We start from the raw sequence: 27,232 nt of genomic DNA, 5'->3' as shown, positions 1-27,232 counted from the left end.
TTAATGGAGTCAAAATCAGGAAAGCTGCTACTAATTGATATGATTAACATAATTATTTTTCATGCATTTTATCCTGATTTTGCCCTGCATTGTGCGAGCCAGTGATTCTCAAATCAGTTGGAGTTAACTCAGGAGAGCTTTTGCAGCTCTCTTTACTGTGTGTATACTCTTCTTAATAGCTTTTGTAAACATGGGTGAAAGTCTGGCTTTCTGTTCAGAATGCAATCTATTTCATTGGAAATCTACCAGAAAGGAGCAGATCCAGATTTACTGCTGTCTTCAGGGATCTTGCCTTCTCGGATTCCAATATGTTCGCCTTTAATGATTTGAAACACTTGCAGAATGATAAGTAATCTGTTTCTTTTGGGCTATTCAATAAATCCTCATTAGGTCTTTGATTGACTGAAGTTCCAAGAAAGCTGGGTGTAACATAGTAAGAAGCCAGCGTCTTGTTGAGGCTCTCTTGACAGATACAAATTATGTTCTTCCTGCAGATAATGGTGCTCTTATAATGATGGGATACAGCAGAATACATGCCCACTTTGCACAGCATAGAATTATAGAGTGAAGTGCACTCAAAACCTTTTCTCTCTGGGTTTTTTTGGATCATTGTCCTGAATTAGGCATTTTTTTTTTTTCAACGACCTTTCCGAACCTGGACAACAAACAGCGAAGTAAAAACCCAATGCTGGAGAAAGTCGGCAGGTCAAGCAGTGCACTTTATTTAGCAGTGAAGATACATGATAAAGATACTTGACCAACGTTTCGGGGTGAGCCCTTCAACTAGTTTCTCCAGCGTTGTGTTTTAACTTCAATTACGGTGTCTGCAAACTTCGAGTGAACCTGTTCTCTTGACGTTTCCGGTTCCACTTACAGGTCTTTGACCCAAAATGTTTCTTTTTCCATGGATGTGGCCTGACCCATTGGGTGTTTAGGGGATTTCCTGTTTGCATTTCAAATTTCCACCATATGCAATTTTAAAAAAAAATGTAGATTTACAGGATGAGCCCTTTCCTCCCAATTACACCCAATTGATTTATAACTTCAGTATATTTTGAAGGGTGGGAGGAAACCAGAGCACCCGGGGGAAACCTACACTGATGCGGGGTGAACATATAAACTCACCGACAGCACAGGATTCGAACCCTGGTCCCACTCATTGGCGCTGTAACAGCATTGCGCAAACCACTATGTTAACCATGATTTTCGTCCAGAACCTACGAGCATGTGGGATTGACTTTCAACAGACTTTGTGTTGAAGTCTGCAGTTGGATTGATCAAAGTCTTCACTCACCGTTTTTCAACAGCACTGGTTCAAGCAAAGAAGTAAATGCTAAAATGAAAAGTAAAACACGAACATCTGCAGACACTGTGGTTGAAGTAAAAACATAATTCTGGAGAAACTCAGCAGGTCAAACGATGTCGTTTATATAGCAAAGATAAAGATACTTATCTGACATTTCAGGCTTGAGCCCTTCATCCAGGTATGGATATTTCAAGCCTGAAATATCAATTATGTGTCTTTATCTTTGCTATATAAGGGACATTGTTTGACCTGCTGAGTTTCTCCAGCATTGTGCTTTTTTCTTTTTCAATGCTAAAATAATTTCACTCATCATTTCTCTCTTCTTGCAGGTCATCAGAGACATTCTATTAATAGGGCACAGGCAAGCGTTTGCCTGGGTGGATGAATGGTGTGGTGAGTTGACTTAGACAATGCAACTATTTTTTTGCCTATGCACTAATAGCACGCGATCCCTCTCTCTTGTTAGCCACAACTTTCTCATCACCTGCCACATGAAGGTGGGAAAAGGAGAGGAGGGGTATTTGGTGTCATGAAAAGCTTTTCAATCATTGATGAGAAGACTTGAATATATCCATTTTCCAGTGAATCTCAACAAGAACACAGAACTCTGATGCTGGTATTGAGATGTGAATATGTGCATTGACCAGAGCCCTGATCCATTCTCTCTCATGTAGGATTTACACTGAAATCAGGAGAGCTCAAACCAGCCACGTTGTAAGATGTCTGATGGCCTCATTATTGCACATTCTGGGCAAAGGCAAGGTGTACTCCATTCTGATCACTTGCCGTGCTAGGGCAGCTAAACTGATAAATAAATGAAGCTAGAGTATCAGTAACGGTGATAATGAACTTGCCAAATTGTTGTTTTTTTAAAAAGTAATCTGTTAAAGGAAGGAAATCTGTGGTGTTTACCTGTCTTGGTCTACGTGTGGTTCCTGACACTTCAGCAGTAATCAAATATGGCCCAGAGTGGCATAGTGATGGAAACTATCAGAACAACTGGATAAAATGGGAAATATTTACTGATATGGGATGGTTTTACATTTTTATTTTTGGCTCTGTGAAAGCAGAGCTGGGGGAAAGGAGAGAGAGAGAGAAAAAGAGGGACAGAGCGTAGACACCGGGAAAGATGGGGATGGGTGCTCATGGAAACCAGATACGTCGAGGTTAAGGCACCAACATCACCTTTTGTTGGCCTGTGCTCCTCGCCCTGCCCACTCTTACCTTCTCCCCAGCCTTTTAATTCAGATGCCTTACTGCTTTTTACTCAGACCTTGAAGAAGGGCCCGGTTATCCATCTTTACCTCCTGTGGACGCTGCGAATCCTCCTGACTTCCTCCAGCATATCTGCGGCTTTACTATATTTACCGATAAGATACTAATGTTACTCTCAGCCCTGCTCATTCGGGGGCAGTTAGGAATGGGTAATACATGTCAGGCCTGCCGCTGTCCAGTCAATGAATGAATGAAAGGGAGCCCTGCAGCTCCCTAGCTTTCTAATGAGTACCCTTCAACATGGACCCTTACTGTTGAAACTCCCATTCATCTCATCATGCTCTGTGTTGTACTCAATAAAGGAAGCTCTTAGACACAACAAATCTCCTAAATTTATTGTGACAGATAAATAAAAATAAACAGACCAGGGCGTTCTACTCAATCCAATTTATTGAATCCATGGGGGCATTTTACTCTGAAACATGTGCCAGTACGAGCTGGGTAACATCAATGCAGACAGCACTGCCAATTATTATGGAATGAGGCAACCATTTAAGTTTTTGTGGAAGCATTTGTTCTGATTTTCGCCTGCAGAGGCTGGTGGAACATAGCACCAATTCGATACACGGTTAGCACAGCAAAACCTCTGTGAAGGTGCTTTAGGAGGTCTTGCTTCAGTGAAGTGGTGGTCGTGTTGAATGGTAGAGAAGGTTAGAAGAGGCAAATCATCCGTCCCTGCTCCTGTTTCTTAACTTCCACAACATTGTGGGACTGCCTCCGCCAAAGGGAAAACTGCCTGGTGCAAGGTAGGAGTTTTGGACAAGCGTGTTTATTGAGGGAAAAAAAACCACTCCGAAATGCTGGGTGAACTCTTGTCGGTCTTGCAGCGTCCGTAGGAGAGCAAGATATATTGTTGACGTTTTGTCCTTTGCCTTTCTTCAAGAAATAAGCAAAGAAGGACAGAGAGTATTAGAGCAGTCTGGGTCAAAGAGGTGAGAGAGGGATGTAACAGCAGGTGAGCTGGGCTGGGCATTTACTTTTTTTTTAAGATATACAGCAGGGTAACAGGCCCCTTTCAGCCACCCAAGTACACCCAATTAACCTACCACGCCCCCCCACCCCGGTACGTTTTGAAGGGTGGAAAGAAAACAGAGGGCTCGGAGAAAACCCGTGCAGACATGGGGAGAACGTACAAACTCCTTACAGACAGCGCCAGATTCGAACCAAGGTCACTGGCACTTTGTCCGTTTTGCGCTAACCTCTATGCTAACCGTACTGCCCTTTTATGAAAGCGGAAGAGAGGATAGACCGTGGTTTGACACTCCAAAGTTGCAAAGGGGCTGACTCAATCTCTTCCAGTTCCCAGGGCTGGAGACATTGACCAGTGGTCAAGTTTGTGATTGGTGATTAAGGACAATGGCTGAAATCTGCGCAATAATTTAGCAGAAGGTATTTTGGTTTATTCCGTGAAGGCTGCGAGACTTAGATTGATGCAAGAAAATCTGCAGATGCTGGGATTAAGTGCTATGCACAAATGTGCTGGAGAAACATTTGTGTATCGTGCCATACCTAAGTGTTGCGAGCATATGTTTAGAAGCTGACACTTTTTTTCTCCCGTTGAAATTTGCTGAGGGATCATTTATAAATGAGAAGTGAAGGACAGTTGGGCATAATGTGTAAGTGTACGCTAAGTATAATCTACACAAAAAGGTATCTCACGGCTAACATCCAACTGTAAACTTGAAAAGAAACAGAGTTTGACAGAACGGCCTCCCAACATGCTCACACTTCTCAAGTACAGGTTGCTAGGGCAACGAGGGAACTGAGGGATAGGTTTTTTACATGAATGTGGTTGAAATTTGAAATCTGGGACCTGGCGCTGTCACATCCACATTTAGGCAGACTCTTGAATTGCCAAGATACGGAAAGATGAAGTTTAAACCTAAGGCAGGCAGATGGGATTAGTAAAGACAAGCAAAAGGGGTCAGCATATATGTGATGGATTGAAGGACGGTCGATTTCTGTGCCGATTGTGAACCTGTGGCATTAATGATTTTTCGTCAATGTTGCCATGAGTGAGACTCCAACCTGACCTTTACCCTAATGCTCTGACGAAGGACTCAGGCCCGAAGCATTAGTGACCCTTTGCTTTCTGTAGTTGCTGACCGACTTGCTAAGTTTCTCCAGCAATTGTAGCACAACCCTAGGATTGGCAGTCTTGTTTAACTCTTGTTTCATTTCGTTGTGGAGTTACAGTCATATATATTAGGGTTCAAATATTCAAGATTTCTAGGCTATTGATTCTTTTTGAATCCTGCCATGGCAGCTAGGGAAAATTCAAGTTCAAGTTTATTGTCATCTCCACAACCCGACAAAACAGCGTTCTCCCAGGCTATAGTGCACACACACAGACGCGAGAGAGAGAGAGAGATTAATTTTTAAAAAAAATTTAGACATACAGCCTGGTAACAGGCCCTTTCGGCCCATGAGCCCAATTTAAACCCATTTGACCTACAGCCCCCCGGTATGTCCTGAACAGCGGGAGGAAACTGGAGCACTCAGAGGAAACCCATGCAGACACGGGGAGAACATTCTAACTCCTTTCAGACATCATAGGATTCAAACCCTGATCCTGATTGCTGGTGCTCTAACCGTTCTGCCTATGTATAGAGACCCAAAATAAAAACCATATTTGATGACATATAGGACCCACTGGCGTATAAGACCACCCCACCCCATTTTAGAGGGATATTTTAGAAAAAATTAGTCTTACTGTATTTATAGGTAAAACTTGGACAGAATATCCAAACAGGGCATGGGTAAAAATCGTTTTAATAAGAATACTGCTGTAATTAAGAGGAGAAACCGTTTTATAAGAGAACATTAAAACAATTATCATCAACAAAAATAAAATAAAACATCAAAGTTCTGCAACAAAGATTTTAATCGTCTTCACTGCCCGAACCTTCATCAGCGCCGTCACAGTCAAAGCCCAAAAACTCAGCGTCACCACTGCTGGTGTCACTGTCTTCAAATAATGCGCCATCCTCAGTGCCATCCACTCTTCTTAAAAGCCTTAATAATAATTCCAGCTCTTACAGTGTCCCAAGATGTCTTCACCCACTCACACACCTGTGTAATGGTGGGACGTTTCACTCTTCCTGCTCGTGTGAGTGCACGGTCTTTTTCTCCCATCCATTTGTTTCCTCATGCTATTTTTAAACAGCTTGTTTCTACACACATCGAAAGGCTGCAAATGGCTCGTCAGACCACTGGGAATAACAGCCATCCGGGTTTTCAGTTCGCGCGCCTTTTTTTTTAAACGGCCTCAGCTCTGTGTACCCAGAACTGATGTCAGACCAGAAGGGCAGGTTTGTTTTTTTCTCCTGCAACAATAATTTGATTCCAGCTTCGACCATCCAGCCTTTTGGATGAACACGAACAAACACACCGCGTGGTATTTTGTTACGTTGGGGTGAGTCTCTCTTTTAAATATTACAAACGGTGGCCATTTTGTGCCATCAGCACTGCGGCCCAGAACTACTGTATAGTTAGGTCTTTTCGTGACCAATGGTTTTTACTATGACGGTTTTAGCTCCTTTAACCCTCACAGTTTTGTTGGATGGTACATTGAAAGTTGCTGGAACTTCACCCAATGTTCCCTATTTGGCTCAGTTCAAAACAAGTTCCTTTTTGTGGATTTATTACAAACTTATGAAATTCTATTATTTTGTCTTCATCATTCGCTGGCATTTTCTGTGCAATCGATGTTTTTGCACGCATTGATAGACCGCTCCGTTTCATGAACCGGTAACACCAACCCTCTATCCCAGTAAAATCCTTAGGCTTTTGTTCTTGTCCTAAGCTCCTGGCCTTATGCATTATCATCTTTGATGTATGGCTATCAAATTATGTGTAAATATTTTCAAATGGGATACATGAACAGAATTCTGCATGCCTCCTCTCTAACCCTAAATCTACATTAGATTTCCATGTAACACCAATGCATCATCATCTTGCTAGAAACGCATTTCCCTGCTTCTCTTTCATTTAACACCCAGTTTTTTTTTAAAACTTCTCAAGTTGTGGCCAACGTGGGGGCTGGACATCAAAGGTTACGTTTACCCTTTTTAGCCGCCTCTAGCTGTTTTTTTGTTGCTTTCTCCGTGCGTAAACTGTTTTTGCTGTCGGGGGCGCTCCAAAGACTTTAGCTGCCGCTCTATTATCATGCTCCTTAGAGTACGTTACAACTTTTAGTTTGAATGCAATAGTGTAACTTGAGCGCTTTCCTCCTGTTGCCATCTGGTGGATGAAAGCCTCCACTACAGTGCCTAAAATGGCGGCTCCAAAATGTTACCTTCGCGTATAAGACTCAGGATGGTTTTTGGGGGGGGGGGGGGGGAGGGGAGGAAAATGGGGTTCCTATATGCCGTCAAATACGACATATATCACACACGTATCCTTTCAATAACTTTATAGTAATGGACTGTTCAGGCAGATATTGCTAATGTTGTAATAATCCTAATAATAATTTCAACCTTGAAGGACTCAGGCCTGAAAAGTTAATTATTTATTTTTACCTTCTCCCTCAACCTGCGGAGTTCCTCCCAACATTTTTGTGTTTTTACTACAATCACACCATCTGGAGATTTTCGTGTTTCACTCTAATAATAATTTGCATTGGTAAAGGTGACCATGAAGCAATAAGATTACTAGTAAACTCCCATCTAGTTCACTCAGAAAAGAAAGAAATCTGCCTTTGGTCTCGGCGTTATGAAGCATTCTTCTCCCACACATATGGTTTGAGTGAAGAATTTCTCACCAGCCCCACCCCTCGTGTTTTCCCAGAGATGCAGATTAGATCCAAGGCAAACATCTGTTTTTGAACATATTTCATTGTCTCATCGGAACATAAACACCATTGAACTACCAATCAGTGGCCTTTTGACGCTGCTGTTCTTGCATTCATCCTACTCGCTTCACATCTGTTTGCTTCAACATCATGGAGTGTAATAAATTGTATCCTCATTATACAAGGTGTAGGCAGTACTGCAATTAGGAGAAATGGTTTCCTCAGTTCCAGCAAAGCAATTTAAATGCAAGGAGGTTCAAGCTATTACTCCTGAAATCTGACTCAAGTGGATTTGTGTGCCTGAATGTTGGAATCTTTCATTTATTGTTGGAAAGATTATCCAGGCCAGATGATCAGTCCCCTGTTTAACTTGTCATACAAATGCAGAGGAAAAATATTCATGTTATATGCTTATAATAACAGAGAAGGGAGCCATTGAAAGCAGAGTTCATGCTGAGAAACCTCGTCAGTCCCATTTCCCCTCGACTTATTCTCATTGAGAGATACCGCTGGAAACAGGCCCTTCAGTACATTTCACCTCCCACCACGAATCCGCACGAACACGAAATGTCCATGTTTCATAAAGCTATGGGAATTGCCTTTCTTTTAATCACTCTAATACTTCTTTCATTTTTGAATCTATTAATGTCGTTTAACGACCATTTGAAGGTCAGATAAACCACAAATCATCGTCCTTGTTTTCAAATCCCTCCGTCGTTTTGTGCGACCCTTTCCTTCTACCCCCAGGAGGGGAGTTTATCCTGCAGGCTTCTTGCTCCAGGCGCGAGTGAGTTACCCCTTGAGGCACCTTAAAAGTTTGCGACAGGTGCCAGTTCTCCCCCTTCAAAACACCCCAAGGCAGTATTTCCAAAGGTAATCTTGGGTCTTCTCACTCCGCACGAACAATCTGCCTCCATCCCACAAGCTCAGCCAGAGGTTTGGGCAAGTGCTGTGTAAATTCAAACCTACAAATCCATTTAATTTGAATTGACCTCGGGTCTCTTCAAATGGTAGGCAGGTAGAAGAGACTGAAAGAACAAAGTAAAGTAATCCGCTACTCTATTTTCTCAGAAATCCTGATGATTCAGTCCTTGGATCACGAGGTAAAACTCCAGTCTGTGCTCCCTTTAATGCACAAGGGCCCTGCTTCCCACACTCCCTTTCAATTCACTGGAGCCCTGGTTCCCACCCTCTGACTCACTAGGCCCCTGATTCCCACCCTCTGACTCACTAGGCCCCTGATTCCCACCCTCTGACTCACTAGGCCCCTGGTTCCCACACACTAATTCACTGCAGCATTGGCTCCCACATTAACTCATTGGAACACTGGTCCCCACAATCTGACTCACTGGAGCCTTCATTCCCACACTCTAACGCATTGGGACACTGGTTCCCATGCTCTAATCCACTGGGGCACTAGTTCACACTCTAGAACTCACTGGGGTCTGTTTCCCACACTAACTCACTCTCACCCTGACACTGGATCCCACACACTCACTCACTGGAGCACTGGTTCCTGCATACTAACCCACTGGGGCACTGGTTCTCACACACTAATGCACTGGAGCACTGGTTCCCATACACTAATTCTCTGCGGCACAGTTTCCACACTCCAACTGACTAGAGAAATGTTTCCCATATACTTAACTCACTGGATCACTGTTCTCACACCCTAATTCATGGGGGGCGGGGGGTTTGGAGGGAGAGACACTGGTTCCCATACTCTAACTCTCTGGAGCACTGTTTCCACGCTCCAACCCACTGGGCCACTGATTCCCACACTCAAACTCACTAGGGCCCTGGTTCCCACACACTAAATCACTGATGCCTCGGAACCTATGCTGCTTTTAAACATTTCTCACCCTCCCTTTAAATTTACAGAGTTAGCTGTAAAACTTATTATCCGATGAAGCAATTTCCATTTTTAAAAAAGTGTTTGAGTGCTATTAGAATCCCAAATGTGGGAAATCCACCTGTCCCAAGCATCCGGATTGGCAGAGCTTTACTCTATTCACTCTTGTGGCTTTCAGTGGATGCTCCTGATAGAATGGAGGTTGGTTCTAAACCCAATCCAGAAACAAGAACACTACCCTGGATGAGCTGTGAGGTAGAACTGAGGATGTGCTGCTTTTGTTGGTACTTCCATCTCTGAGATTAGATGTTAAACAGTGTCTTTGAACAGAATTAACCAAAATTAAAAGAAGGGAAGTTTTTTCAAGCATCCAGTGCAGTTAAAATGGCTTTCATCATTTGATATTTGTCGAGATTTTGTGTATAAATGCTTTTTTCCCTACATTTTAATTTTGTTATGCTACAAAGGTATTTCACGGATCATAAACCGCTTTGGGATGTCTAAAGAGAGAAGCAGAAGGCTCTACTGAAATGAAAGTCTTGGCTATTGATCTACTGGTGTCTTTTAGTTGGTTCAAGAGAACCCATTAAAGAAACTCCGCAGTAACAACAAAGTGTCGATCTTTCAGGTGCTCGCTTCCAAAGATGCGACAGCATCAGCACATTTTTCCTGCCAAATATTACCAGTCCCTGTCCCACAGAGAGCAAAGGAGAAAAAGGTCACGCAACCCTGTTTCCAAATTGCTGAGTCTGCTATCTCTCTATTGCTCACCTGAGCCCCAAATGATGTCAGATTAAAATTTACAAAATGGACTCTGATGCAGATCAGCAATCTGGCTTCCATGTCCATGACCTTTTAATTATTTCAGCCGTTAAAACCCCAAAATGACAAAAGGCGCTAATAGTGAAAGGGCATTTCTTTTAACCTTATTACAGTCACGAGGGGCCAATGGAAAAGAGATTAATGTCACCAGATGTTAAAGCTTCAATAATTCATAAATTATTGGTCCTTGGGTTTACTCTTGAAGAGTGTCTTGGGATCTTTTACATCCACCAAGCTTTGCATTCACATATGAAAGACAACACCTCTGGCAAGTGGAGGTCAGATCATTTGAATGCCCACAATGTCAGAAGTACGGGAATGCCCACTGCTAGACTATAGAATGGTCATAAGAGAATTATTTGCTTTGAGGCTATTTCGTACTCATGGGAGTGGACAGCTTTAGATTCTATTTGCAAGTAAACGCCCTTTAAATTGATAATGAGGATTAATTTATTAATATGCTCTCCTGGCTGGGAGCAGTAATTAAACAGGGTTATTGTTACATTACTGCACTATCTCTAACCAACAGACCTCTTAAAAGGAGCTGCCTGCTAATAGATTAAAGATGTTTTATAATCTAGGTTTCTGTGGAAGGAAAATCATCTTTTTTAACATCAGCAGTTTATACTTCTGAAAAAAACTTTACATCCAATTGCAAAAAGCAACAACATTTCATTATCAGTGCTCTTTAAGGGCGGCGTGACGGTGAGCGCAACGCTTTTACAGCGCCAGCGATCGGGACCAGGGTTCGAATCCCAGGCTGTCCGTAAGGAGTTTGCAAGCTCTCCCAGTGTCTGCGCGGGTTTTTCCCGAGAGCTCAAGTTTCCTCCCACTGTTCGACATGTACCGGGGGTTTATAGGTTAATCGAGAGGCATGGACTCGTGTTTTTTTAAAAAAAAGAAGCCCCATACATTTCCTTTAAAATCACCCCCATCCCTCCACCCCCTCACCTTTTTTTTTAAATTTTTTATTTTTCACACCATAAATCACATTAGCCATGACCTTAATGCGTCTTCTAGCACTTGGCGTTTTTAGTCTGGAGGAAAGGTTCCGACTGTCTACCTCATCCATGCCTCTCATAATTCATAAACTTCCATCAGCTCTCGCAGTCTCCAATGCTCCAGAGAAAACAACCCAAGAGAGAATTCCACAAAATCCTTTTGTCCAGCCTAATTGTGATTTAAGTGGCAGTTGAAAATTCTCCCCGGTGAGGTGGGAACGCAGCGGAGTACTGAACGTTTCCTCTGCACTTTTTGTGAGTGTTCACTCAAGATCTCTACAGACAGATACAGTCTCAAAATATAATTCCCAATGATCGTGGTCCGTTTAACTGAGCACCACATTCCTGCAAGTTATCTACCTGGAAAGGTATTAAATGATAGTTACAACTGTGTAGATCTCAGGAGTCCAATTAGTTGGGAATCAACACAATTACCTACATGTCAGCATATTTGAACCCTATAAATATGTGGTTTAAAGTGTTCCCCGTGGCGAGGGAGCTCAGCATAAAACCCTAGCATAATTTCTTCAGTCCTTCCACTAAATATTTTTCCACTGAAACTTATTTTTGGGAAGCTGGATTAATAGTATTTTTTTTTAATTTAAATTTAGACATACAGCATGATAACAGGCCCTTTCAGATCACGAACCCGAACTTCCCAATCACACCCAATTGACCAACAACGTTTTGAATGGTGGGGGGAAACTGGAGCCCCTGGGGAAAGCCAACGCAGGACGTGCAAGCTCCTTACAGACCGCGCGGGATTTGAACCCAAGCCCTGATCGCTGGCACTGTAACAGCGTTGTGTTAATCCCTACGAGAACCATGCCACCCAAATTAGTGTTATATTAAAGCAATAAAAATATATTCTAAACCCATCTAGCATACCTTAAAATGACAGCACAGCAAAGGAAGCAACAGGTGACAAACATTAGCCAGGGTTCCAGGGTGCATTCTCTTTAGGCCAATCACCAGTTACTGGTACTTTTAAACTTTTAAAGACAGGGTTTCTTGGAAAGTTCCAAGTATGAATGAGAGGCTACAATGAGAGGAGGTACCGTACACATGGCCGATTCTAGAGAAGCACGTAGATGTCAAATGGCTATGTATTACAACAACATAAGAAACGTTCATCAGAAACATGGTTGAAATGCCTATGAACTTTGCAAACTTGATACAAAGGGTTCAAAAACTTGAAGTAGTTTTATACTGCGCGTATAGCTCAAAACCTACATTATAAGTGGAAATTCTGGGTTGTTCATATACACCCAGTCGCCTTATACATAGGCATATACAGTAATCAAAATGAATAGCCAGCACAAAGACTAGTGAAGTAAGTACATTGACATGTTCCCTTAGAGTCAAAATGGGAATTGCTTTCAGTTGATATTCTGTCAGTGCTGAGGTGCTGTTGTGTGCATGTTGCTGGTGGTCTGGATGCTGCTCTGCCGGTTTCTGCATTTCCAAGTCAGCTGGCCACTTGGCCCCTCTCAAAGCAGTACAGATTCACAGCAGCAGATGGTCTACAGACAAAAGTTATGGGCCAGAAATGGCAACCACAATGAGGTTTGATCCCAAGTGTTTTAACCAGCTGAATTTAATATTTCCATTTCCATCCACCCCTTGGTCATCAAATTAAACCATCACCTCATTAACCCAAAACACGTACTGATTATCGGCACAGAAGGAGGCTGTTTGGCCCATTGTACCCATGTCCACCCAAGTAAAATGCTTTCTACCTCATTCTATTTCCCAGTTTGTCCCACATTGTCCTGGTGCTCATCTAGCCCTTCATAGATATGGTGACGATTCTGGCCTGCTCCAGTTTAGAGAGTAGAAACACTCAGGAGACTGCAGGCGCTGGAATCCAGAGCAACAAGCGACCTGCTGGAGGAACTCAGCGGGTCGATCAGCATCCGTGGGAAGAAAAGACTGAATCCTTCATCAAGACTGAGTACAAAGAGGAGATGGCCAATACTGTGGACCCTGGTTCTTAGCTGTTTTCATTGCCTTTGAATGCAATTCAGTCAAGGAAATGGAAAACATCAGCTGTCCTTGTCTGATGACCCATAACCCAAGGCAAGTTGGCACAGGTTTTAAATCGGGACTGCTCTACTCGTGACTACCCAGTGCTAATTCACTAACAAATTTTCACAGAGCACTTGGCCCTGGTGAAATATTTTAGAATGCATTTAGCCAATCTGGTTGGACTAATACCCGTCCAAATCCTGCAAAACATTTCATTGCGTGTTGATTTGTCTTGGACCAACTCATGTTGTAAGACCCTGTAATTGTAGTGGCCTTAATCACGGTGGCTGCTATTACTCTTGTCATTCAGTGATATAAGTGCAGATAATTGCATCTCATTAATAAACATTCTCCATTTTAACTTGCTATCAGTCATCTGTTGAGAATTGACTGGAACGTGGTTTGTTGGTATTTTTCTGAGAGCTTTGGTTAACATGAAACTGTCGAGAATTGAATTTTGTAGATTGTGTTGCAATATACGTCGCGATTAATTCTTGCATTACCAAAAAGTAATTACATCTGCGGTTTATGTTGTGTCTTGTTAAGCTGCCCTGGAAACTGAAACAAAGCACTTTACATTCTCTGCTCCTGCTTCCGCTTGCACTCAGATGTCTGTCAGCGAGCTGGCTTCAAACATCCGTCGAAGTATTCTGCAGAAGCAATTGGACGAGAAATTCCCAGCATGGCCTCTTTGCCAGATGTGTTCTTTTCTCTGAGATCTTCAGCTCGGTGCATTCCCATCTGTGCTTTCCATTGCTAATCCTGACTAACAAGGGTGTCTGATTATTTTCGCAGCAGCTCGCTATCGCTAACCCTCGGAGATCTGATGGTCGTGCTGCTTCCATTTAAGTTTTCAGTCTTTGCTATTTGAAGCAGCAATGCTCCTGGCCAGGCAGTTTTGCTTTTTTTAAATTTAAATTTAAGTGAGGTGGGGCCATTTTAATTTTACGCCATCTCACGAGATGGGATTCGATGAATTTAGGAGCAGGTATGAAGCTAGTGGAGAGCTGATTGGTGAGTTTTCCTGAAAAGCAGTCAAGGTTAGAACAGCTGATTACGTATCGTTTTGCTAAACCCGTTACTCAGTGGAATAAATTCAATCTCCGAATATTGGGCTCAGCTTTTCCTATCAGGGTGCCAAGCTTTTTTGCTCTTTAAATGGAAGTTACATTGTTGCTTCCCACCTGTCTGTGAGATTTGCAGAGTGCCATGAATCTGCGCCTCAGCATCCCCTTTTCTACTGGCACCCCAGTTAATTGGCGATGCAGTGTCCCGGGATAGGAAGCCCTTTGTGCCGTTTCCACTGGGCCACCCTTAACGACACGAATCACTGGACACAACTCGTCCCCGGGCATCGGAGATCGTTTTCCCTTCCGCTGGAAGCAGGTGACTTTCTGCTGTCCCTTTTCCACTGCTTTTATCAGCGCACCGGCATCAACAAACACCGGGGATAATGAGTAGGGGTAGAGGCCGTTATTCCCCGGTGTGAGATGATGTCATTTGACGCCAGCGTTGGGACAGTGTTCCTTTTCCACTGGACCCTGTCCCAGTAAATTCCCAGTTAATTCCTGGGACAGAGTGCCAGGGGAAAAGGGGCAAGAGAAATGGGAAGCCCGGTCACTGTGCACAGTCAATGCCAAGACAGCTAGCGACTTGAACACCAGGCAAATCAAGTGGTTTGGAGGGTGTGTGAACTTGTCGCAAGCGATCAGTCATGTTCTAATCCAATAGCAGTGTACGCTCAAGGGCTTAATGGGCCCACCAGTGCTCCTGCTTTGTTTGATTATGATTGGGCCATGATTGACAGAATGTTAGAGTTTGTTGACCACTCAGGTGTGAAAAGGTTGATTACTAAAAGATTGGATTATTCAGAGAATCATTGAAGTGAATGATATCCATAGATTATTTATACAGACGTAAGTGTATAATTAAGGAGGGATTGTAAATAGCAGTAAAGATCTTAAAGGTGGTGATGGGGAATTGGAGATTGCACAAATGATGTTAAGCTGTCATAGCGAACCTGTAGACAACGGGAGTGATCACAGACTTGCCAACGCCAGCACTCGCCGTGGCCACAATAGATGAGTTGATGGGGAATATCGCCAACGCACACTGCCTTTGGCAAGCAACAGAAGCCAGTGAGTCCAATAGAGGGAGATCGATAAGATGCCCAGTATTTCATCCCAATGGATTAAACTGACTTCAGGACTTGCTGAATCCTGAGTGAGATTTTATTGCAATGATGGGTGTGCTTGGTACAATTTAAAAGTCACCAGGGTCACCAGGGTGGGGTGGGGGGGGGGGGGGGGAAGCATGAACACTTTGCACTGTTAATGCACTGTTAATGCAGAGATCATTATTTAAATTGCAACCAATTACAGCATACTGCCTTGCAGAAGGACTTGGGAATACTTGTGCATGAATTGCAGAAGGTTGGATTGCAGGTGCAGCAGGCTATCAGAAAGGCAAATGAAATGTTGGCCTTCATTGCAAGAGGGATTGAATCTAAGAGGAGGGAGGTTATGCTGCGATTCTTAAGGTACTGGTGATGCCGTAACTGGGCCTCTGGCCAAGCAGTTCCGGTCTCCTTTCTTGAGGAAGGATGTACTGGCTTTGGAGGCGGGGAAGAGGAAGTTCACCAGGTTGATTCCGGAGATGTGGGGGTCAGTGTACGAGGAGAGATTGAGTACTCACTTGAATTTAGTAGAATGAGAGGAGATCGTATAAAAACGTAGGTAAGTTGTTCCCCTTGGAGGGGCAGACTAGAGCTAGGGGACATACCCTCAAGATTCAGGGTAGTAGATTTAGGACGGAGATGAGGAGGAACTGCTTTTCTCAGAGGGTGGTGCATTGCGGATTTGCTGCCCATTGAAGCAGTGGAGGCGACCTCCGGGATTATGCTGGATAGATTTTTACATCGCAGGGGAATTAAACGATATGAGGAAAAGGCAGGTAGGTGGAGATGAACCTGTCGTCAGATCGGCCACGGCTCTTATTACGATGGCTTTCCCAGTGATTGCACTAGCCACAGGCTGTTGCTCCGACCATCTGACCCACAAGCTGCTGTATTAACTACAAATTATATTCTGCCCACGTTTTACTGGAAGAAGTGGCCTCTTATAGGATTTTGGTAAGAGATTTTGCCAGCTTTGACAGGTAATCATTTGCAGGATAGAAAGCTTCCTGAAGACTGTCGGGGAAATAAATTGCAGAGCGTTGCAGCTACTCCTCTGCATGCCATTTATCACCGGTGTCCATCCCTTTGACACCTCTGCGGAATGTAAATTATATCGTACAAGCCACGTCGGGCTCAGAGGTCACAAACTTGCAAAGAAATCATGACCTTTTATTCCGCGATCCATGTTTAAAATTTTTTAATCGGTATCCCAGTGCTCTTCCCACAAAAGGATTAATAAATTTACCACTTCAGAGGGGATTTGAAAGTCAACAGCATGGACAAATTAGTGTGGCATTCGATTCAACGTCATAAAGTGCATTGATAAAGAAAAGGATATTTTTACAGTAATACCGTGGTTTCTTTATAATCACAATTAACAAAGCCAGATTTTTGTTCCCTAATTTTATTTTTAATTGAGTGGATTATGAGTATAAGCAGCTTGAAACAAACACAACCTTTGACTGACCCGAGTATTTAGAGAGTAAGGAGAAAAGATTATGATTTGCACAGCAGCTTTTGTGACCTCTGGGCATGTTTCTACCAATGAGTTTGAGGGCAGAAACAAGCTCTCTGTGCCAACTTATCTAACAAATGTAAAATGTCATTACCATTGTAACAGAAGAAAATGTGGTAACCCAAATGTGTGCATTCCGAGAACAACAGTTTGATAAGTTTTTTTTTGCTCAAGTGCGCCTACTGCGGAGTGAATGTTGATCGGTTCTTGTCAGTTGCTATCTTGTCAGCAAATGTCAGATTTTGCTCGTTGGAGATCAGTATGATGGCAATTCTACCTGTCATTAACTACAGGGAGGCAGCTTTCATTTGAGTGAAGTTGTTGAGGAATGAAAATCTGGCAGGGTACAGCACATAAAGAAGCCTTTACTGCCCAACTATTGAGAGGTGGGGGGAGTGGAAGGATTGAGGGAAGACATCTACAGTCATGACGACTTGCTTATCGTGAATTGTGGTGTCAACTTTCTGGATCGCTTGGTCATTTCTTGTCAGCCAATCCTTGCTTGCTGGACTCGGTCATGAATAACTTCTCCATATCTGCGGCGTGGTCAGCAATTCTCTGAAGAGGTTCCTTGGTCTTTGCTAAATCTGCTGCCTGCACGTCTGGCGACTAAACCTTCAGCTGCATAGCAGCGAGTTGCAATCTTCCTGCTTCAAATTGATCTTCAGTCGAACTTCAAAAGAGTTTTCAGCACTCCTTTTTGTTTTCTTTTGGGTGGCTTTCAACTCCTCTTTCAAATAAAAATACTAACACCCAACCTTTGTGGCTGGCCCTTCACCCAGGCGGTAGCTGCCCCCGACAATAACATTACTTCCCACCTGCTCCTCACTGAATCTGCAAGAGGAATATGTTTCCGCAGTCAGCAACCTCTTTGACCTTTTCACAGACTTGTCTTTGGAGGAAGTCCGAACATTCGAGTGCCAGATGCAAGTTGAAACCAACCAAAAAATTGGATCTCAAGTCCCCGCTTCCTCTGATCCATAATGGGTCTGTTGGACAAATGTATGTTTTTTATTCCTCATGATTTCTTTCTCATTTTTATGTGCCTGTATTCATCATCTGTTTTGTTGAATATCTTGTTTTGGAGTAATGGTTGGGCCTTTCCCCTTTGGAAGTATATCCTGCAGAAGGAGTTTGCTCAAATGAATAACATGATAAAGGGCATTGCAACTCTTTCCTTCACTAATCCAGGGAAGTCCAAAGTATTAACACAGGTCAAAGGTATCCTTTATCAAAACATCCGAAAAGAGGTAAGTAATGTGAACTATAAGGACAATTGTGGAGATCAATCCGCTTCCCAGCTCTCATCCAGAGCCGTGTTGTTTAAGGTGCATCAAGTGTACAACCACGGTTCCCTCTAAGCTGTGCACGTGCGTGCCCACAGACGTTCTGCGACCAGCACACAAAGGAAACTAATGTGCACCCCAAAGGTTAGTGACCTCAAATAATGGAGTAATTAATCTTATTACTTTGTCAAAGGCAACCATACTTGTATTCTTTTAAAAGAGGCCAATACAGTTTTTATTAGCCATGGGAGATAGGCTGTGCCAAAATTTCCTTGAAACAATTTCAAGTTTACATGTGTTTTGTCACAGGAAAAAAAAATTGCACTGCGTAAGATTTTTGTGCACACTGACTACTAAAAATAGTACAACCAGTTCTATTTAAATGCTTTTTTTTTTCATGTATTATTCGGAAGGATAGGGTAGCAATAGAGAGAGTGAAGAGGAGATTCACCAGCATGTTGCCAGGAATGGAAGGCTGTTGTTATCAGGAGTGTTTGGATAGGCTAAGTTGATTCTCAGTGGAATATTGGAGACCAATATCGGAAGGGCATGGATAGGATCACCAGAATCTTTTTTTCCAGGGGTGAGGGGGATGGGGAGATTATGGAGAACAAGGGAAAACAGGCTTAAGGTGAATGGGGAGAAATTTCAAAAAGATGTGAAGGGTACATGTTCACATGGAGGGTGATGAATATCTGGAGCGATTTACCAGAGGAAATGCTAGAGGCATAGACAATTATAACAGTTAAAAGGCATTTGGACTGGTAATTGGGTAGGAGAAGGACAGAGGGGTATGGGCGTAACGCAGGCAAAAGGAATGAATGTAGACAGGCATCGCATTCGGTGGAGATGAAGTGAGCTGAAGGGATCAATTTCTCTGATACTTTGGCAGGAAGAAGAAGGTGGTTTGTTGGCTTTCCTTATTTGCTCCTTGAATACTAACTTACTGGGTCATTTCACAGGGCGTCTCGGACTCGCTCCTTAGTAAGTCTGATGTAATATAAGACAGCCCAGCTTAAGGACAGAACATTTTTGCCCTGAAGAACATTTTTGTCTCAACCACCCCCTAATCCTTAAAGCCTTTGAGTCTACAACCCCTGATTAAAGACCAATCTGCTGAGGGAATTAAGTGTATTTCATTCATCTAAATAATAACTTATCCCTTGAAGAGAACCCAGCAGAAAACTAGGTAAGGAAGTTCAGTTGGTCACAGTTCAAATAGAATTATTAGATTTGTAAACTTCAATTAACGAGTAAGGTGATGGAGCACCTGGACAACAATTTTTTTTTAAAAGGTTTGCGCCCTGCCAAAAAATTGGGGACTATGATAAACAACTTCAAGCTGGACACAAAGATAACTTCAGATTTGCTGTATCACGTAGGAAGTTGGAGAAACATTAAATTAACTTTTATTGAATTTAGCACGTTTAATCACATAATGATCCTGACACTGCGTTAGTTCAAATGACCTAAAAATGTTTTGCCGCTGTTTTTCATTTGTACTCCACATCTGATGTCAGGGTCCAACAATGGTCGGCCAGCGTTGATGGATTCCAGTTGCCCTGATACCACTTTTCTAAGGTCTCCATGTCCTGGTGAAACCCTTCACCGTGTTCGGTGAAGATCAGCGGGGAAGACGTCCAAGTGCGAATGCAGAAATGAATTTTCAACGACATGTTGCGCTTCGTGGTTTAATATGCTTGAAGTGGACTTAAAATAGGGCAGGCCATCACAAAAATAGGTTTTATCTAAAAAACGGTACAATAGGAAAATTTTAAGGTAATTTTCATGATCAGCAGGCCAAAATCTATAAAATACACCCAAAAGTGTTCAGGAACCAAAATATTTGTTGTACAGTGACATCAGAAGTAATTTCACTGCAGACTGTCTCAGAATGAATAAGCTCTTATTGGTGGAAGAGGTGGAGGTTATTTAGTTCAGTTTACATGACTTGTTCCTCGTCCATATTTGAGAATGGACAGGAACTAAACAGATATCATCCAAGAGCAATGTTCTGGTTGGATTATTAATGCGTAGACCACAAATACTCTAAGGTGTTAGTGCTAACGGTTTTAGCTGAGACTTGCACTTTGTTTCCAAGGTCAATTCTACTGGGTAGTGTGGAGCTGCGTTGCAGCCGTGTCTACCACTGCTCATGCTTATTGTGCAGGCAACAAGGGTGAATGAATGCCTGCCTCAATTGTCAGAGAGCAGTTCTGTTTTAAAAAAACACGGAAATGCTGGAGGAACTTGGCTGGTCTCACGGTAGTCCAGCAGTTCTGTTTTGTTTCATCGCCCTCGGAAAATGCCAGCCCCGAGCCTTCTTCCGCAGGACGAAAACCAGACATTTCCCTCGCTGGCATAAAAACAGAAATAGGTGAGAATATTTGACAGGGCCGGCACCGTGCAGGGAAAGAGAAACTGCGTTTCAGGCCAATTCAAAACATTAACTCTGTTTCTCTTTCCATTGATGACCCGCTGGGTGTTTTCGATAATTTCAGATTTTATTCCAGATTTCCAACATCAGATTTTTTTAAAAAATTATATATTTGTCAAGAGCTGTCAAGAAGTACCTTAATAGCTTCCAATGTTTAAAGGACTCCTTGCTGGATTGTGCCCACACTCATTTTACGATGGAAGCCACGGTTGTGCTGTGGAGTTTTTTTTTTAAAACCTTATTTAAGGTGTTTGAAGCAACTGAAGTTGGCCCATTACCAAACTTTCCTTTCCCAGCTGCAATCAGGAACAGTTTTCAAGAACCTAGTCTCGCTAACATCAGTGCTTTGATCGGAACACAATCCACGTCCTCGCATCTGCTCGAATTCAACTGTTTACCAAGGCTCTCTGTCTCTGTTATGCACACAAACAACTTTCTTGAATCACCATGGAGATTGGCTCCTGCCACAGGTTCAGATATGAAGGTCCCCAAAGCGTAGGTTTGTTTGAAAACTACCAGACTTTGGCAGTGGAACAGAGAAAAATTCAGAATGATTAATGATAGGATATAACGGTGATGGTGATGGTTTGGGGTTATTTTAATGTAATTACATTTACCTTTGAATGAACACAACTCGCTCTTTCCACTTCATTTACCTAATAATCATCTCAGCCTTGGAGCGATATTACACAAATGATGCTTCAAATAATTTATTTTTCAACTGCATTTTTCTACTTAACAAGCATTCTTCCCTTTGTAATCCACCTCCCCAAGCAATGCCTCTAACTGCATTTTAAACATCTCCAAAGTCTTTGATTCCAGATCCTCATCTATTTTTTTAAAATTCCAGCCATTTATTGAACTGGGATTAACGAGACATTTTGTTCTGGACATGTGTTTTGAACTTGATTTTCATTATTATTTCATTCTTTCATCTTTTGTTTCACCTTTCTGGACTCAGCCTTTTCTGTATTACCTCGACAACAACCTCTAAGTCTCTCTGTTTCACGGACAAAGAATAGAGGTCCGTAGGGCAACTAGAAGAGCTGGTGCTTCAGAGCTCCAGTGAGTCTTAGTCAATCCTGTCTGTTTGAAGTTTGCACATTCTCTGTGTAACCAGTACCAATGTTATCAGTCATTGTTGAAAATCCTCCAAAGAATGGCTTTCACTTCAGTAGCTTTTCAGATGTTAAAATATACAAAGGGAATGAATGGTGTATGAATTTTAAAAACCGCAGATGCTGGAACTCTGAAATAAAACAAGATCAAGCAACATGTATGGAAAGAGAAAGAGGGTTATTTAACAGGATAAAAGGTTGTCAATTTAAAACAGAGATACGGAAAAATTTCTTTAGACAAAGGGTCGTGAGTCTGCGGAACTTACTGCTATGGGCGGCTGTGGAAGCGAGATTGACAGGAATTTAATTAGTCAGGGCATCGAGGGTTACGGGGAGAAAGCCAGGGGGTGGGGCTGAGTGGGAGGATGGATCAGCTCATGACTAGAATGGCAATGCAGACTTGATGGGCCGACTTCTGCTCCTATATCATGATCTTGTAGTTCTTTGAGATGAAAGACCCTTTGTCATGGAGTCATTGAGTTGATGAATTGTTTGGACCCTTCACCACATCCATGCTGACCTTTTAGTCTATCTACACTAATCCCTTTTGCCAACATTAGGTCCATTTCTTTCTGTGCCTTGCCTGTTCCAAGTGTCTCTGAAATGTTGTGATTCTACGTGATTCTACAATCTCCTCTGGCAGTAAGTTCTGGTGTGTAAAAAATACATTTCCCTCAAATCCCCTTTAAAATGTCTTCCTCTCAGCTTAAACTTATGCCTTCTTATTTTTGATACCTCTACCATTCTTACTCCCCAATCAATGCCGATTATAATTTTATATACCTCCATATGGTCACTCCACAGCCTCCTTTGTTCAAGCTCAGTTTCTGCCACATCTCCCCATAACCAAGGTCTTCCAATCTGGGCAATATCCAGGCGAATCTCCTCCACACTCTCTCCAGCTCAACCATGTCCTTTCTATGGAGAGGCGTCCACAGTTGCACAATGTAATCCATCAGTGTTTTGTAAAGTTGGAACCTGATGTTTTAGTTATTATATTCTGTGTCCAGAACTATAAAGCTAAACCTCCTTAACTATCTGCCACTTTCAGGGAACCTACAGAATTGAACCTCAAGGCCTCTCTGTTCATCATTGAACCATATAATCATAGAACAATACAGCCCTTAAACAGGCCCTTCAGCCCTTCTAGACTGTGCTGAACTATTGCTCTACCCAGTGCATATCTCTCCATACCCTCTCCTCCATGTACCCATCCAAATTGATCCATACTCTCGCCACTCTCTATGTGAAGAGGTCCTGCCTGAGCTTTTCCCTTTTCACCCAGAACCCATCTCCTCTGATTTGTATCTCATCTAACATCAGTGGGAAAAGCGTACTTGTATTTACTCTATTTTTACTCCTCATCATTGAGTATTCCTCTATCAAATCTCCCCTCATTCTCTAAGCTCCAGGGAATTTCCTTACCTCCCTGCTATTTATGGTGTATTTGACTTGCCAAAATGCACCAATTTGCACTTGACAGCATTAAATTCTACCTGCCAGTGCACTCTTTCTGATCTACAGCCTGCTATCACCTTAAACAATTTTCCTCATTGTCAATTGTCACCAATTTTCATCTCATTCACAAACCCACTTACATTCACATCTCTTTGGCTTGGCTTCGCGGACGAAGATTTATGGAGGGGGTAAAAAGTCCACGTCAGCTGCAGGCTCGTTTGTGGCTGACAAGTCCGATGCGGGACAGGCAGACGCGGTTGCAAGGGAAAATTGGTGGGTTGGGGTTGGGTTTTTCCTCCTTTCACATCTAACTCATTAATATCCATCACAAGAGCCCCAGCACCCATCCTTTCACTACGCCGATCCAGAATTCTATATAAGAAGAAAACAGCCTCCCATCACTACCTTCCACCTCCCACCTGCAAGCTGATTTCAGATCCACGTAGCCAGATTGCCTTGATTTTGTCTGAATGGTGAAAAATACATAGAGGTCGCTCATTATTGTCACCATACTTCCATAGTATTGCCGCAAAAGCACACAAGACTAATAAGAGGGAACAATTAGTAAAAGTAGAGAGAGAGAAAACTATCACTGTGATTTGTAGGGAAATAAGTTTGACCTTTTTTTTGACCTCATTGGTCTTTTTTTAGATTTAATATTATGGAAGCTCATTCATATGTAGATATTTCCGTGTGGCAGTTGTATCCCCAAACCCTTTTCTGTGGCAAATGTCATTCAGGGCAGGAAGAACTCCCCTGCTCTTTTTTCAAAATAATCCCATGGAGTCTTCAATTTGACTGCATTGGTTGACTTGGTCAGCAGGAGGCTGAGTGCTTCTGATACAGCCAAAAAGTATGGAGGAAGGAAGAACTCAGCTAGCTCATGGTTAGCAACACTCACATATTTAGCGGCTGATCTAGCGATGCGTTTTCAGCATTATCTTTTGTTTTGTCTTCCTGATGGTTTTTCTTTTACCTCAGCGTCAAGCAAAAGCAAGGAAGTCTTCTGGGTTTCCTCCCACCCTTCAAAATGAATTGGGGTTGTACTTAGGTGGCACGGGCTCATGGGCCGAAGAGCCTGTTACTGTGGTGTATGTTTAAAAGTGCGCAGCCCCATCAAGATGTTTTACCCAATTTCTGTCATTACATGATTTTCCATTCATTCCTGAGATGACAGAAGTCGGATCCCAATTCCCTGAATTATATTTAATCATTCTGTGTGCATTTGTACATCCATCCTCAGCAACTGAACCTTTTAGACAAGTGTAGTAAACTGCAGCTCATGTGCAAAGCAGTTGGAGGGTTCTTGAGCAGTTGGTCACTATACTCCCAATTTAAAATTCTCGGGCGACATTTTAAATGGGGATGATTTTTCTGCGATCCCACTGTCTTCCTTCGGAGTTTAGCAGGTCTTTTGCAGAAGCAGGAAGGAAACGGGGAACTTCCATAGATACCTGGATCTGATCCCAACATTTCCCTACTGGGAATGTGACATTGGCTTGAGTGTGAGGCCTGGAGAAGAAGCAGGAACATGTACCTCGTCACATCGAATGCATGAGTGAGAATTTAATGTCAAATTCATCTGTACTGTTTCCGAACACAGTGAACGTTTTCCCTGCTGCAGCTTCTCAGTTACGTAAGTCACTGTAACAACAGTTTAAGTTAAAAATTTGAGGGGCCACTGAGCTGGTCACGTTAGGTGCTCTGGGCCTGGTAGAAGCCGATTTTGGGCATTGAAATCCGTGATGCCCCAATGACGCCCAAATTAACCTTCATTCTCCATGCACTCTGGAGTGCCCACGGGAAACCCACACAGACATGGGGAGAGCGTACAAACTCCTTACAGGCAGTACCAAATTTGAACCTGGGTCACTGGCGTTATAATGGCGTAGTGCTGACTGCTAATAATGCCCTCCTGAGTATCCCAGAGTAAAGCACGAAAGTCTGCAGACACTGTGATTGAAGTAAAAACAGAATGTTGGAGAAACTCAGCAGGTCCTACAGTGTCCTTTGGGCTTGAGCAGTTTGACCTGCTGAATTTCTCCAGCATTGTGTTTTATTTTCTCAAATCTCGATGAAGGGATCAAGCCTTGTCGCTGTTTTTGATGAGCTCCCGCACCTAAAAAAAATTAGCACCTAGTAACATTACAACATTAACCACTACCTGAAATGCCAACCTATTTTCATGGCTGTTTGAAAACCAGCATAATGCTTCTGCTCCTGTTTTAAACTTCAGCTCTAAAATTGGTGGACATTCAAAGTGTCCTTTTTCATATTTTTCAGGAGCTGGAGACATTCTAGCTCACCCCACCCCCCCCCCCCCCCCCAACACATGGTGGTCTGCAAGGATGTTTGAGCAAGTCCATCCAACTCCAACTCAACACGTGTAGGCCAGTCAAATTAAGATCGCATCACCTTCTGATTGCCAGGCACAGATAGAGATCGATCTGAGAGAAGTAATGTGTGAAAGAATTTTTTTTTTAGACAAACAGCGCAGTAACAGGCCTTTCCGGCCCTCAAGGCTGTGCTGCCCCCGGTACGTTTAAAAGGGTGGGAGGAAACTGAAGCATTTGGGGGAAATCCACGCAGACATGGGGAGGATGTACAAATTCATTACAGAAAGCGGCAGATTTGAACCCTGGAGCACTGGCACTCAAATAGCGTTGCACTAAATACTATCCTTACCGTGCTGCCCAGTGATCTCGCCCAGCAACTGGGTGCCAGGCAAAGGATCCGCATTTTCTTGGACACTAAGGGACATGGGGATATGGTGATAAAATGGCACTGTGGTTGAACATCTGGTGGGCTGGTCTCCATGTGCAGCAGAAGGGAACACACATTGTAACCACATCCTCCCAACACAACTCCAAACCCCTTTTCTCTGGGATATAGAAATCTTGCCTGTTTAGGCTCGTGACCACAGTGTGTTCCACTGTCTCTTGATACGGAGAATAAGCCGCGAACTTGCTTAGCACTTCTTCCTATTGATGGGGAAATGTCAGCTGAAACCTCGTTAGAACACGATTCGTTAATCTGCGGAATCGCTTATAGCGCGGGTGTCTGTGGACCCCAAACATTGATTTTAGGAGGCCAGGCTAACAGTGGCGAACAGCCACAAACTCAAAAATGGACTTTTACGACTCGTTTACAAGATGTGTATGTTAATATGTGGAGTTTAAAGGTCTTAATATAGGGTTTGGAACACAGTATTCTGTTTCCCTGCTTCCTGAATAATGACATATATGCATCTCTTCCGCGACTCGGCTGTAACGCGGTATGAAATCTTGGACCCCAACTACCGTGTTCCATTGAGGTTTTACTGTATCAGAATCCTATCACTGACTTATGCCACTGACAGTAATCTTTGTACGGTCAACTTTATTTTTAAGAGGTGGTAGTAAACTCATGTGAAAGTGCACAGATATTACTGAATCCAAGAGGTTCCACCCAGGGGTTCACCTGTCATCTTCCTGTTCCCTCCCACCCTTCTCCCGTTTATCTTGGCAGATATGACGATGGACGAAGTTCGAGAGTATGAGAAACAAACTCAGGAGGCTACAAATGAGAAGATTGGCATCATGGCTCCCACTATCTCCATCAGTGAAGCGGCCCAGCCGCCGGCAACACGCAGTGCCCCTGCCAGCGCTCCCTCCACACCTTTGAGTGGTGACCCACCAGATTTTCTCAGCGTGCCAAAGGACAGACCACGGAAGAAGTCTGCCCCAGAAATGCTGACCTTGCCAGAGCTCCGGGAGCGCTCGGCAAACAAGTAAAGCTGGCTCCATTGTAGGAGGCAGCGGTTTCTGTGACATTTCAGTTGTTCAATTTATCTAATGCTACTTAACTGAAAAAAAAAAGCCATCTGTTAAGGAATTCTTTAAAGCTTTAGCCTGTAAAGATTCTGTGCAACGATCTTTACAACAGCAAGCTTATATTCATACCGACCAGCCATAAATTAGCATTTGTGATGGAGATTGGGATGAGGCTGTGTTTAACAGTATTGCTGTATTTTACTAAACTCTCTTTATCATTCCTTATTTGGACTTTGAGGCTGACTCAGGACTTTGTGTTAGCATGACTGGTAGTGTGCACTGTTATATTAAAGCACGCCTGTGACTTATTTACAAAGGTTTTAATCTAAATGTTATTGCTAATATGTGGGAAG

The 27,232-nt window shown here is 43.0% G+C and overlaps 1 protein-coding gene and 1 long non-coding RNA gene across 2 annotated transcripts in view; one reads left to right on the top strand and one right to left on the bottom strand.

The window, feature by feature from the left end:
* LOC138747116 (cytoplasmic phosphatidylinositol transfer protein 1-like) overlaps nucleotides 1-27,195 on the top strand; it is a 185,449-nt gene extending 158,254 nt beyond the window's left edge. Inside the window, exons 9-10 of the mRNA XM_069906061.1 lie at nucleotides 1,636-1,699; nucleotides 26,575-27,195. Of these exons, the coding sequence (XP_069762162.1) occupies nucleotides 1,636-1,699; nucleotides 26,575-26,840 (330 nt within the window). The 3' untranslated portion in view covers nucleotides 26,841-27,195. The remainder of the gene's footprint in view (nucleotides 1-1,635; nucleotides 1,700-26,574) is intronic.
* On the bottom strand, nucleotides 19,448-20,899 carry LOC138747118 (uncharacterized). Its single transcript, XR_011347316.1, has 2 exons — nucleotides 20,628-20,899; nucleotides 19,448-19,802 (listed from the first exon to the last, which is right to left on the bottom strand). It is a non-coding gene; the product is annotated as an uncharacterized lncRNA (long non-coding RNA).
* Nucleotides 27,196-27,232: the final 37 nt, after the last annotated feature.

Source organism: Narcine bancroftii, chromosome 12 (genome assembly GCF_036971445.1).
Source record: "Narcine bancroftii isolate sNarBan1 chromosome 12, sNarBan1.hap1, whole genome shotgun sequence".
Classification (NCBI taxonomy): domain Eukaryota; kingdom Metazoa; phylum Chordata; class Chondrichthyes; order Torpediniformes; family Narcinidae; genus Narcine; species Narcine bancroftii.
This window is presented reverse-complemented; position numbering and strand designations above follow the sequence as displayed.